Here is a 14,967-nt window from a genome sequence, read left to right as displayed (position 1 = left end):
TATTGAAATCGGCTGTTTTCCCACTAAATCCCTTGGCTGGTGTCTTGTCACAAAACATATTGACTGATATCCCTTGCTGCTAGCTTGAAGTTAAAGTCCAAAGTGTCCTTGGCCGTCAAAGAAAGTGTTCTTTATACACCCTGTATTGATTGTGTTCCCGAAACTTCAATAACCTTCACAAGTTCTGACAGAGCTTCAGCCACAACTACTCCCGCAGCACTGAACTACCGCTAACCGGTGGGGGTTCCCACCTGGAGCGCACTGCATCTAGTCAATCTTTTGAAGGCTATCTTGTTGACGGAGTAGAGGAAGATGTGCCTGCGTGTTCAGTGAAACCCATTTTATTTCTCTCCATGTCCTTGCGGTGTCCTCAACGCTTTTTTTGTTCGATGCAAAAACATTCTAAGCGTATTTATTGCTAAACAATTAAAGAATAACAGAATAGTCTGCTGTGTTGAATGCCGTTTCTATGGATACTATCCTTTTAGTATATGTGTGCTTTTATTTTTGATTTCCATGAGATAGTGAAAATACCAGTGAATATGTTGAAAGGGAAAGGATTACTGCATATTTTAAATCAATAGCAAGAGAGCAAATTAAAGACGACAGACAATATTACCATTCACCATAAAGGGATAGACACCATTATGGTATCCTTTAAGTTAAAAGTCAATTTTCTGCGTGTTGTTACTCAATGAGACTGTAGTGAATTTTTATTTGTAACTGTACAGTAAATAAAATTACTTATTTTCCACCAGAACAGCAGCCTTGAGGGTGTGAGAACATTGAGAGTGAAAGACCACTGAATTCTCTCCTTTAAACCTGTACATGTAAAAACAATACATGCTGATGATCTTCCAAGAGCTGGACGAATGCAATAACCTCATCTGAGATACTTTATTTGAAGTTGAAGCCACTACAGTGTTAACTGTGCGGGACATGATATTGTGTACCTTTGTGTAACACAAAGTCAAGGAAATTATTACAAACACATACATCAGCAGTTGATTAAGTCTCCAGTGACTTTGATGTAGTCGATACGGGTGGGGTAAGGGACTTTGCAACACCATGGAGATGGTAGACTTCACTGCGCTCCAGCGATATGTAAATATGACAGCGCTTTGGAGGGCAGAATAAATGTGACACATTGATTAAAATGTTGGGTGAGAACAACGCAGCTACGTCTGTGCCTCATATCTAATTAAAAGAGATCATTGTCTTCTGGCTGCTCTCTGGCAGTTCAATTCGCCTCGTTTTCACTGTGTTGATGAGCTGAGAGAAGGCACTGCATATTTAAGCCACTTGTATATTTACCAGTCGCGACAGCCTGGCTGGTATAGTTTTCACCTTGTGAGTCTGTGTGTGTGTGTGTGTGTGTGTGTGTGTGTGTGTGTGTGTGTGTGTGTGTGTGTGTGTGTGTGTGATCATGGCAAAATGTGGTCCTGGAGACAACTATTAGCAGGAAGTACCACAGATGTGGTTTTGAGAACTTTGCTAGGTGCCACGTCTGTGGACAGATTTTGTAAATGCAAAAGCCTTGCAACTGTGCAAGATGCGAACTAAAATTAGATGCCCCAAATCATGTAAGAAAAATAAAAAATGCAATGTAATGAAACTTCCTGCAGTAATATATATGATCAAGTCGGGATGTTTTTCAACATTACACATTTTATCTCAATTACAAAAGTTCTAATCAGTCAGGAATAGGCATGGTTTGAAATATTAATCATTATTTACAGACTGTGTGGGCTAGAACCCACAATAAGTCTAATTTCCCCTTACAATAATTCACTACATGCTTACAATTGGGTAGGCAAACTCATTAAAGTATGCAATAATTAAGATCAGCGTACATGAAGGAACAGTGGCATTAGAATGTGCCAGAGGCCAACAAAATTGGGCTCTTACAGCCTAAATATTTCTCCGCAGAGGAGGGTATTTCCCTGGACTTCCACTGGCTGGCTACTCCCTAACGTTGAGGAAAGCCCCCTGTGTATGAATACATAACATGAGAGCAGTGAGTCTGGCAGAACAGGTAATCTGTGCTAGATTTACTCAGCATGCCTAACCATCCTTGTATGGCTAACTTTTACCTATATTGGTACTGACATATATGTGTGTTCTGCTGAAATATTCCCTCATTTGATAAAAGGAACGTAGCTACAATATAAAACATAAATAGTCAAAATAGGCCAGAGATAAATCAGTTGTTTGGTAAGAATGAGTATATGTCTGGCTGGCTGTCTGTGGACTGATCTTGAAACTTTACAGGTGTGTAGTTGAGATTAAAATTAAGATGGAAGCTGGGTGTGGTCCGACCAGTGAGTACTGGGACCCTCATGTAAAAACATTGGAATGACTGAATACTCATGGTTGGGAACGTCAACATGCTCACGGCTGATGTGATCCTAACAGAAGATGGTCCCTAGTTATATATTTTGGCACAAACATTTGTCTATGTTAATATATGGCAATGAAATGGTATACTTGTGAATTAAGGTTTAAGAAAAAGACAGAGACCTGGGATGAGATGAGATCAGTAATATATAAAAAAATAGGAAAGAATATTCGAAGCTGTAAGAAAATTATGGAGGCAATGTGTTAAAAGATATCTCCTAATCACAGCACTTTCGCGAGAGAGAGCGAGGACTTTCCCGTTTAGTGCCACAAAGCGGATTCTGAAGCAGGGACAGGTACCAGACAGGCAATTAAGTTTACTTTTAAAAATTCCACTCTTTATTTGGAGCCTAAATTAAAAAAAAAAAAACACTGGTTGCACACACTCTTCTCTCTTGCTCCAGTAGAAAATGTTGCTCTGCAAAAATTCTCTGATGGAGTTTCTATGATCTAGAAATCAGTTCTTTCAGGAGGCAGAGAGTCAGCATCCATCCATATTTTTGAATGCAGGCTCAAAGTTCCTTGTCTGCGGCGAGGAAGCCACTCATTAAAAGTGTGATTTGCACTCTGGTCACACACTCGCGGCAGACAACGGACATGGCAAGCAGTCACCCAGCCACAAATCCTTGAAGAAAGCGCAAATGGCGAGCTAATTAACAAACGTGCATGCCTCAAACCGAACAGCAGACAAGGTCAAAGGGTGATGGACGTCGGTAGCCAGCGACACTTTGTGCCAAATATACATTAAATAACACTCCCAGTGGGCGGGCTTAATGAAGAATGCATGGAATTTATGAACCGTGATCTTTTGTGAACCATGTTAGCCAATTACCTGAAAACGCATTGTGACTTCCGTCTTGCTAATGATTCAAAGGACACTTGTGGATTTTCTTGCTTGGCACCTCAAGTTGTTTTAACTCACACAGTTAACATTAATCACATCACATTAATCCTGCCAGTCCTAACTGCGTGATGCTGCTATACTGTATTTTTTTGAATAGCGAAGCATATTAAACATTCATGGACACACACCAGCTCCAGTCACTGTGACTTCTTTGACAAAACAAGACAGCTTTGAAGAACAGGACAGTTTCTGATGGTAAAGGAAAAAAGGACAATCACAGATAGAGAGCTGCAAAGGCATGCAGTGGTGTACACTTAGAAATGTAAATTCAGTGATGGTGTGAATAATCAATAGATACACTAACAGACATTCCGCAGAAAGCCACTTCAAAAATTGCAATGTGGCATGAAAACACCTCTTCCAACAACCACTCTTTCACATCCACACTGAAATTAAGATCCAGCAGAAGCATCTCCAGCATTTCTGAACAGGGATTAGAACCATTACATGAATCTTGACTTTCAAAAGCTTGTTTACCTACTCCCCATTCAAAGCCTACGAGGCCTCAGTCACACACTGATGAATGGCGTTTCTCTGCCGAGGCCTTGTACCTGGGTGCGCCCTGTGTTTCTGTCGGCTCTAGCATCTGTCTGCTGGTATGTCATGTGGAAAGGTCAACCTGGTTTCTCCACCTCTCAAAGTGGGGAAAAAATAACACCTACCCGAGAGGTTTCTGTGCATGTCAAAGATGTGAACTGCAATAAGCAAGAGGCGCAAGACAGGCAGGGATTCAAATGATTTAACTGCAGGGGAGGAAAAAAGATACCGATGTCTTCTTCTGTTCAAGCCTTCGTACCAATTATCACTTTTAAACTGCATTTTTTGGAGGCAATAATGACCTGGTGCTTGGAAAATTGTAAGAGTTACAGTAGTTACAGCAGAACTGAAGGAAAAGAAACTTATGATGAGAGACTAACAAAGATCGTAACCAAATTTTGACCAACGCTGCCCTGGCCCTTCGAGAGTCTACAGACGTGAGATAAGAAGCGGCTCACTGTCCAATAAAACTTGACAGAGCCACTGTAGGAGCAGTTGGAATTTAATTTCTCTCATTGCTGATATGCGACTCTCGAGGACAGAGTGGGGTAAATGAAGGGGGTGAAAGGGAGTGTGGGAGTTGTGAGAGAAAAAGAAAGCCAGATAATGAGATTAAGAAGGAAATTGCAAGGAGCAAGAGGGGTATGCGCAAGGTGTTGAGACGCTGAGAGACTGTAATACAGAAGCAGCAAGAATGATGCTGAAGAAGGCAGGAGGAAGGGAAATGGAAATGCAGAGTGGGAGAGAAAGACGAAAGAACAAGCAGGAGATGAGAGAAACGGCAAGACGGAGGGTGGGATGGACGAGGGGCCTTCATATTGATACAATCGGTCAGGAAATAATAACACGAGTGAGTGAATAAGAAAACCTCATTTCACGTAATGAGTATTCTAATCAAGAGATTACATTATCTCACATCGCAGAGACGGGGGAGAGTGGAGCCCCTGGCAACTGGGTGTTGGCAGTGATCGCATGCTGGGGAATGGCTTAATGCCTTCTATAACAGCACTGGTACAGCAGAGCTATCGCAGTACATGCCTATGCACAATCACACCCTCTGAAACACACACACACGCACACACCTAAACACTCCTGTATTCATGCATCCATGCATGCCAGCTGGATAAAACTCAATTAATTAGTTGCATCGTGTTAGAAGTTGGACATAGATGGGCTTTCGATTTTACTAGGCAACAGAATTCTGTCATTTTATTTTTATACTTTGATCAGTAAAAAAAAAAAAATCAAAACATATAATTACTGATCTTGCTATCGATTGCCATAGCGACAATCCAAGAATTCAAGCCAACCCTCTGAGAAAATTTGTGTTTACCGCTGTACCATCCTTCCCATGTTGTATATTTATATACAGTACTTCTCATAGGTGAGAAAAGGTGAGCACCATGACAAATTCAAGCTGCTTGACAAGTGCTTATACACAAGAAGTGCTTCAGAAGAATGTCATGAATTAACTCAAAGTGTAGGAGAAGCAGGGAAAACACTGAGATCTTGGGTATGAGCGCGCACACACACACGCATACGCACACGCACACGCACGTACGCACACGTCACTTCGAGAGCAACGACCGCCACAGATTGCCCTCCGAGAATCACCATAGGTCAGCTCAACAGCTGCTCATCCCCTCAGCCAATCAAACAGTAGCAGGGAGCAAGAACCCAGCATAAATACACGCCAATTAAAGAACCTAAAATTAGTCCAAGCAATCAAGCTCCCCCTGTCTTTTTCTCTCGCCACTTCTTTCTGACAGACTGAATGTCATCCGTCACATCACTGCCAGTTTCTCCACTGATTAATTTATTGTAAGAGAAGGTGAATTGAATCAATGTTTTCAGAAAAGTGCTGGGTGGAAAATAAATTAAGGATGAATAACTCTCCATGGAAGTGGATGAAAAATAAAAGCCTGGGGGTATGCCAGCAAGGGAAGACAAAACAAACAACACAGAGTTCACCATGAAAGTGTCTTGTTATTAAGGAGCAGTGCTCTAATATGGCTTTATACTTAAAGCAGCAAAAGTAAATATAAGTATAAGTAGTATAACCATACATCAAAGCAGGCATGATTCATAGATTATACGGCTTTTTGCTCACAAAGGGATAAATCTATTATAATCTACCCGACTGAAAGTGTTATCCAGCTTCAACACACAGATTTTTATTTGATCTCGAGGGTTTTAATACTTAATTTACTTTTTAGTGTCCTCTTTTTCACGTGTCTGCAGGTGACTGTCAGACAAACATCTGCAACAAAGTTCTTCCCAGTTTCTCCTGAACCCATATATCAGCGCTCTGAGTCACTGACCTGCAGCACCGTCTGGATCTTGGCAGAGACGTCGGCCTGCTCGTAGAGCTTGATGCCCTCTTCGTGGGCCCCGCCCGGGCACTGCACCGCGATCTTCTGCAGGTGGGCCAGCACCACGCTGTGAGCCTGGGCCACTGCCTTGAACTTGTCGAACAAAAGCTCCAGCAGTTCCAGCAGCAGCCTGTAGAGGGAGCCAGAGAGAGCAGAAAGGGAAACAAGGGATGGGGAGCAGGAGAGCGGGGAAAAAAGACGAGGAGAGGGAAAAGGGAGGGAGATCAAGAGGGCTTAATAAACACTTAACACTTAATAAAAAAATAAAACAAAATAGATGTGATACATTTTTTCACTTTGGGAATAAAAATGTATTTTATAAACATTTTCCCCATGGTCTTGTCTATCACAGTTGAATACAGGAGCTAAGAAACACAGCCAGCACAACATTTAGACAGTTTATTGGGGAGGAAAATACATACTCCTACAGCAAATCTCTTGGTCTTGGATTTCTATATAAAGAGAGCAGAGAGCCGCCAAGGAATTCAGCTTCTGTTTTAATATTGGAGAGAGCTGAAAGTGAGACCTGACCTCTTCACTGCCACCAGAAGAATGTGTATGTGCATGGATCCATTCTACCAAATGATGAAATGACTCCTATTTCACCGTATTTACCTGTATAATAAAGTTGAATAACGACTTGATGAAAGGAAAACTAAAGGCAAAACTACAGTTGTCCTGAAGAAAATGACGGAAATAACAGATGGCAACAGATAATCTACCCAAAAACCATTACTGAGTGCATTTCACAGCACAAATTTTGTTTTGCAGTTCCTTGTTTTCAACAACATTTCCTATTTAGCTGATACTCACAGCTATTTTAACCCAGCACCTCGGCCGGCTATCGAAAAAGTAGTGAGCTGTCTGACCTGGACTCAAATGAACATCTACGCCCATTAGTTCTAAATGGCTCTGGCTGAAGAAGAAAGCGCAGCCAAAAACCAAACAGACCTTCCACTTGATCTGAGTGCTACGCTCTGGCTTGGAAACTCACAGTTGCCTCATCTACACTAATGCTTTCATACAGACATTGCTATACCTGCTTTCTGCACAAGGACAAAGCTTTCAAAGTAAAGAGGAAACACAGGTTACATTAGTGGAGTCTGAATGAGGACCCAGTGCACCCATGCCAGTGAGTGCCTACTTTATTTTAGTGGAAATATTACAGTTATATAAAGGTAGTCACACAGTTTGAGGAACACTGGTATTTCAGTACTCTCCTCTGGCATTTAAATTGGGTTTTACTTAATTAGTACAATGCTGTTGTTGTTTTCTTTTTTAGGCGCCAACAGCTTAAAGGTTTAACATACTGGTGATTTGACGTCCCTGATAGGCCTGGATTTATACAGATCTTTCTGTTCTGGGACTCTTGAACCACCATATTTTACCCATTTACACTCAAAACTAACGAACTTTTCCTGCACCTAACCAATAATATTTTCTGTTGATCCAAAGAAGGAAAAAAGCAGTTGGGTTGGTTACCGAAATATTGAGTGATACAAAAAAGACCAGCTGTATTAGTGCAAAGTACAGCTAACAAGATTTAAAGTTAAGGTTGCAAACCAGAAGAGCTGCAACTGCCAAAACGCATCATCTATTAAGCAGACTCAAAAGCACCCGAGCTCATTACGCCGTTAATGCCAAGTCAATACAAATTTGCACTGATTTAAATGCTGCGAGAAAAGAACACATGCTAAAAGTTTTGGGAGGTGGCCAAAGTTTTCTGGGAAGGTATGAGGATAATGTCGAGGCAAGACGGATGTTTCACTGGGGGGCATTTTGGTTGGCTGTCTGTCACTACACTGGCAGTAGCAGCGAGTAAATGTTATTAATGGAGAGGAAAGAAGGCACAAATCACAATGAGCTATAACTCAGTGAATGGAAGATGTTCGTGAGACGAAGACAGGAGCTGTGAAATGCCAGCGAGTCAAGGAATTCTCCCTCCCTCCCTCTCTTATGCATAAACATGAAGGACTGGCAAGAAAAATACATTGTGAACAGCAACTTTCAGGAATGCACAAACAATACATGAGCATGTACGCGTGCATAGAGGCAGACACACACAAAATGTATGGCTCTGACCTTGTCACCACTTCTATTTGTTTGATTTCTAAGCACATTCCAACTTACCCCCACCTCACCCTTTATACACACACAACCAAGTCCTCCTCATTATCTCCCAGTGGAGGCCATCCTAATTCATATCGTCTGTTCTTTGAGGCCTCACTTCTCATTTCCCCTCAGGATCGAAGCTGACACACACATGGCTGATGAAAGGTCGGGAGAGATGGCAGAGAGCACACATGTGGACGTACAGTCCCAGTCTAACTGACCAGCAGTACATCTTTGTGTGTGTGTTTCCTTCATTTTGGGAGGACAGTGATTGAGTCCACATTAGATTATCATTAGGTTGCTGAGTGTTTAAAGAACCCTTGTGAATTGCCACATGTGCAGGCCATCCTGCTGTCATACACAAATGGACTCTGAGTCAGAAACACTCTGACACAAATTTGCCCCCCAGAAGATTCAACGGCCACTTGACTGAAGAGGCACAAAAAATGGTTTAAAAGAGACAAGCAATCAATCTTGTGATCAATGTGCATTTCTTGTTTTCAAATTGGATTAAAAATACATAGCCATTTATTTTAATGTTCTTTGGTCATTCAAGCATTTCTTCATTAAATCAGCTCTCTTTCTCAGGCAGTCGGATTAGATTCAGAATCTCTATAAAGCAAAAACAAAGCAAAAAGAAGAGGCTCAGTTTTTGTAATGCAAAGTGAAAAAAAGGGAATATGAGTTCAACAAGTCTGATTTGATGTAAATGAAACCAAGCTACTCACAGATCAGTGGTGCATGCTAATAACTTTGGTGCATGGAGTGGGAACCTGTGTGGAGAATCTTTGTGAAAGTAAAAATCCAGTGAAAGGAGTCGGAAATGAAAATGCACCCCCAATGTGGTCGATCTCAGTGGACGAGAATGAGAACATAAAACTCCAACAGCAAGCCACACGTCGCTGTATATACTGTAAAGTCCTTAAGTGTTGCCTGCTAGTCTGCAGTGCTATAAAATATAGTGTGCAATATGCAAGACCATTGTTCCCTACAAGTGGTACATTGGTCTGAGTTTCCATAGCAACAAGCCTTGACTTTAAATTGAAGAGAACATAGGCAGAACTAGGTGTGTACGCATCCAAACACACACACAAACCTCTGAGTGTTCGCCCAAATGCACACAAATACAGTGTTAAGCGCTTACGCACACAGGCAAACTTAAAACAATCTGCAAGGAGCAGAGCTGGGAATGAGCTACACGGTGGCCTATTACAGCGAGGTCAGATGAGATTCGGCAGGCAACAGGAGAGGGAAGGCAGACGAGGCCAGAGAGAACATCCCTGACAGAAAACAAGACGTTCCTCTTAAATAGTTCAGGATCAGTGGACTGAGACCTGTGTTTCCCAAGTCTACTCGCTGTGTGTGTGAGAGTGTGTGTGTGTACGTCTGCAGGAGCTGATGTGACTGCATTTAAAATGTAGCAGTCCTCTACGGCAGGTGTGAAGTTGTTTGTGTGTGCGTGTGTATGAGTGTGTTTAACCATGACTTGTCTAGGTTTAAAGCAGCAGAGTATCTGTTTTCATGGTCTGACGCAGGTGTGCCGCCAGTCCTCACCTTTACTGTGTTTCATACCTGGTTGACTGTCTGACTATGAACACCCTGGGGCTGCATTCAAAACATGGTGTCGACCGCCTTTACTGTCAGCTCTAAATATACCTAAAAGGCTGAGTACATGTTAACACCAAAAATGACTGGTGACTAATCCAAGCTATATTAGTATTTACTACCTTCCCTCCCCTACTACAGCTGTACTGTAGTAGGGGAGGGAAGGTAGATACATTCCTAACTTTTACTGACCACTTGGGAGAGTGGCCACCTTATATGTAATGACACTGAATGGAATTGATTCGAATGGAAATTCTATAATCACAAAAGAATAAGCAAACAGGCTGTTTGAATAAAAGTCTTGCATGATGCAACATTTACAGGATTATAAAGTACAGCTTTATTAAAGTCTGTCTTTAGTGGTAACAACAGTAATTGCATACTGCTGTGTACACTGTTACTGCTCATGCTACTTATTATTTTCTAACAAAATATAATTCTAAAAATACGGCTTTGCACAGAACTGCTTACCCACTTCCAGTATCTCCCTTTCCTTCTTCATTTGCTAGTTATTATTAACCTCCACTTTTCTCCATTGTTTTACTGCTACGTAGCAATCCTAATTGTTGTCCACTCTCTGGAAGCTGTGACATATCAACACAGTGCCTTCCTCCTTCAGTGTGCCACCCCGATGCTCCCTGTCTCCTTACTGTACCTTGGCTGGCTCTCCTGGGCCAGGTTTTCCCCTCTCTGGTAAGCATGGTCTGCTATCTGAGTGGTGGACCGCTTGACAATCTGTTTCAGCTCAGGTTCCAGCCGCTCCATTATGGCTTTGATGGTCTCAGGGATTTTCTTCAACTTGGCCAGAGCCTGAGGGAAGGGACAATACAAGCAGCTTATTGAAGCAAGAACACCCAAACACTGAAACAGCAGCACGGAACATGCTACGGATGTAGCATAACTGAGATGTTGAAATTCACAATTAACAGGGAATGTAGCATTCAGTAATGTTTATGTATGTACCTTGATGAGGATGCCCATGAACTCAGCACTGTTCTCCTCTGGATCCACCTCAGGGAGGTCCGCTTGGTTCAACTCCCGCACATCCTGCTGCAGCTCACGCACTAAACAAAGTACACACATACACAGGTCAGCACATGCTGTAAGCGCTTGAAAAATATTTACAGACATAAGGATGCAGTTATTTTAGCAACGGGTCATTCTAAGAAGACACGACAAAAAAGAGAAACAAAAAGTCCAAACACTGTTTTGCTTGTACTTGCACATTTATAACATATTTAATTCTAACATATAATGCTTACCTGTTTTAGCCACCTCGTCAAACAAACATCTCACATCTACATTAGTCCACTGAGATCTGTTACCTATTCAGTAGATTCCCCAAACATAACTGCGACCTATGTACAAACATAATAACTATGATTCAACTATCACCTTTTTAATAACACACTAATAAAAATATGATAGCTTTAACTATATTAATAGACCACATCTTTGTCTTAAATGCACACACCTGCACCAATACAGTAATTCCTGCCCAACCCCCCATCCCCACCCCCAAATGCTCTCTCCATCTGACTTAGCCACATTAGCAGCTAAATTGAGAGTGGCAGCATCGAATGATGCTCTAATTTCCATTAGATGGGGCCTCCCAATTCCCCATCAAAGCGCGTTAAGAGAGTTAATGTTTATGGCAAGTTAATGGACTTTGGGTGTATTTCCTCTTTTCCCCCATTCCAACTGTAGTTTGTGTAATAATTATGACAATTACTAGCTACAAATGAGGTGCTCTAATGCTATTAGACAAAATGGCAAGCTAGGCCACTGATGGAAGATGGCTGCTGTGTCGTGACCACAGTTGTTAGCATGACGGTGTAAAGGCACTTACCACCTGGTGATGGCTAATTGCCAGTGTTCTCTTTGCATAATGTGGGGGAAATATGTGGTTTAGCTGTTACTTTTAGGCCTACAGGGTGGGTAAATTGAGTAGCGATTTATTATGTATTAGTGTAATTTGTAGATTTATGTGTGTGTTTGTGTGTTTGAGGTCAAGGCATTCACATTTATGGCGATGAGCTGAGCTGAGTGAGTAAAAAGAGGTGGAGTAAAAAGACGCGGAGCTGAAATGATAGTTGTAACTGACATAAGCAAAGGCAAAGCTAAGGGCAAAAAAGAAAGACAGTGATAGAGAACGACAGCAACAGCTTAATTAAATTACTGGACGCCTTAAAAATGTTGGCTTTCAGGGAAATCTTGCTTTTCAGAAGCTAATCATATGCTAATGTTGTTAATATGTCACTGCCAAACTGCGAATATGTGTGTTGATACTGAATATGTACAATATAGCGTGTGGATGCCTGGTATCCACAGAGCTTAAAAAGAAATGGTGAGTTTCTAACTTAGAATGCCAGCAGTGGGTGGTGAAAAAAAAAATGCCAGGCTTAATATAAAAACTCAGAAACACCAAGAGAACACCAAGTTATTGCAGGATTAACTTTTTTCATTATCTTCTTGTTTGCTTTCCTCTGTGCTCTGTCTGGGAGGAATGCAGCGCTGACTCTACGCCCCAACAACCAAGAGAGACTTCATACATTCCTGAATACAGTTATAGTCGACATTATCAGACCCCGTTACTGTGCTGGTTACCAGTTTGAGCGTAATGAGTGCTGTTCCCCTGCTGTGATGACAGAGATGCTGGGTGACTGATGGTGCAGATGAGGGGGGGGGGGGGGGGGGGGGGGAGATGATTATAATGTTAGCAGGGAAAACGTATATTATGTTCATCGTTGAAGATGTTATGACATATACCACCAGGACAGAAATGTGGTTGTGTGCCTGTGCGCAAAGATGTGTGTACGTAGTTTGGTAGCGTTGTATAACAATTCAGATCGGCAGATTCAGTGTGCATTCAGTAATACTGTGTGCTTGTGTGTGTGTGTGTGGTAATACACACCCATAATGGTATGCAAATGAATGCAAGCCAGAGTGATGCTAATGACTTCATTATCACTAAGAATATCAGCACAGTGAAAATAAAATTGCAAACTGAAATCCACACACTTTGTTATCCAAAGAGACCAACAACGCTGCTTTGGTGATGTGTTTATCTCCATGGTACTCTTAATGTATGCAATTTTAATGGAAAGCAAAACATTCATGTTACGGTTTTTCACAAAACACCCTCTGAAAATTCCCACTTCTATTTGCTTACTTTATTACCATCTTCTCACCACCCTTTCTTTTTGTTTTATTCCCTCTTACTCCTCTATGTAATATGATCTAAGGATCATACCGCTGCTGGATCCAGGTGTGCTGAACTGTGACGAATCCAAGAGCTTGCGCGGTGTGGACAGGCTGCCGACATCCAACGCAGGCATTGGAGATGTGTCTTTGGCCGTGGAGCTGTGAGAGACAGATTATCAAGATAAAATAACCCATGTTATTGAAGATAATACTTTCTGTGTCATATAAAACATAATATTGCAATTGCATGAGAGGAATGGGCCCAAATTAACCCCAAAAATCTGCAGTAATCTGCAGTCCTCATGCAAATATGAAAGTTTAGTATGCTTTAACAGAAACGCACCCACTAACCTACCTTTCTCGAACAAAAACAATCTGCTGGTATAACAAAAAACCCTTGCATCTCTGGGTGGGATTGGTGTTGCTTTCCAATGAGCCATTTATCAAGCCTTAAGCCGGAGGTGGAAGCAATCCAGGTCCTTTAAGCTGGCCGGTATAAACACAGTGTGCCTGCTAAGTGAATGGGGTGTATGGAGGCTGGCTTGTTGTTAGAGGCGACCCAATACAGGAAGGCCAGGACCTGTCACTGGCTGACCCTCAGTAATAAATCACTGTATCTCACCAACCCACCGCAACCATAATTACTGCACCCCACACACACACACACACACACACACACACACACACACACACACACACACACACACACACAGCAGAATGCCATGCACGGAACACAGCAGCATCAACAGTGTGTTCGAAGTCATTGTGTCGCATTATCCCTAATAAGTTATACGGCCGCATCGTGAAACTAAGAAACTGGCCCTCATGTCACGGAGGCATAGCTGAAGTTATTTTCCGAGGGGCTGCAAAACCTGCTTCATAATTTGAAGCAGTGCTGGTGTCACACAGAAACTGTGGATGTTGAATTCTGTCATTTTATTTATTTAATGCTAGTAATTGGCAGCTGACATCTCCCAGCTTTAAAAAAAAGGTTTGTTTCCTGGACACAAAACAATACAATGTGTGTCAGTAGCATCCATCATGAATCTGAATGCATATTTCCTAATTCCATATTAGTGTATTAGGGAGGTTTGCCTTTTTCCAGTAAATGATGTGGGGTTTTTCTCCTGCTTCTTCAGAACTTCACAGCGCAAAGTACAAACATGAAAAAGTAGAGCAACAAGTTATACAAGGTCTAATTGTTTTTTGTCAGTAATTGGCTTGGTTTCCATTCAGTAAATAACTGGCAAGCTGCAATTGAATAACTTATAATGAAGGAACATCAATACAGTCTAAACTTTTGAAAGAAGGAAGCACTTTGAAGGCTACATTTCTGTTGACTACATAATAGGCAAACAATAAAGGCAACTCAGAGCAAACAAACTGGCTACAAGATAGTTTTAACAGTCTATGACTATTTCAGCCTCACTCTCTCTTTCAACCTTGCACATATTAGCTGAAGGTAAGAAAATGAAATCATTTTTATTAAATTGTGTGGATCCATAAAAAAATCACTAAAGCTTTGCTGAAGCTAACAGGGATGTTATCAAAGGAGATGACTACTTACAGTACCTTGCAGTTTTTCACCACTAGTCATGTTACTGTGCAAAATACTGTTTAGTGCTTGCACAAGAACAGAAGCAACTACAGGAGCGCACTCAGTACAGCGCAGATCTCTGCCAGGCTCACAGTCAAGATAGCAACAAGCATAACAAAAAACAGGGAGCTACTGATTACGAACCGTGTGTAATTTTATTGGATCATAACAAATCAGGTACAGAATTAATCTGCAGATGTTTCAGTTCAAGATGGGGCCAAACAAAGGCCAAAACGTGG

General features: G+C 41.7%; 1 protein-coding gene across 1 annotated transcript in view; it reads right to left on the bottom strand.

Annotated features, from left to right (window-relative positions):
* The window catches only part of exoc4 (exocyst complex component 4), a 113,548-nt gene that overhangs the window by 90,622 nt on the left and 7,959 nt on the right, over window positions 1–14,967 (bottom strand). The window contains exons 5-8 of the mRNA XM_041963855.1: window positions 13,181–13,290; window positions 10,891–10,991; window positions 10,583–10,737; window positions 6,160–6,340 (exon numbers count right to left, since the gene is read on the bottom strand). Coding sequence (XP_041819789.1) covers window positions 6,160–6,340; window positions 10,583–10,737; window positions 10,891–10,991; window positions 13,181–13,290 — 547 coding nt within the window. The remainder of the gene's footprint in view (window positions 1–6,159; window positions 6,341–10,582; window positions 10,738–10,890; window positions 10,992–13,180; window positions 13,291–14,967) is intronic.

The sequence above is a fragment of the Chelmon rostratus genome, chromosome 22 (genome assembly GCF_017976325.1).
Source record: "Chelmon rostratus isolate fCheRos1 chromosome 22, fCheRos1.pri, whole genome shotgun sequence".
NCBI lineage: Eukaryota > Metazoa > Chordata > Actinopteri > Chaetodontiformes > Chaetodontidae > Chelmon > Chelmon rostratus.
This window is presented reverse-complemented; position numbering and strand designations above follow the sequence as displayed.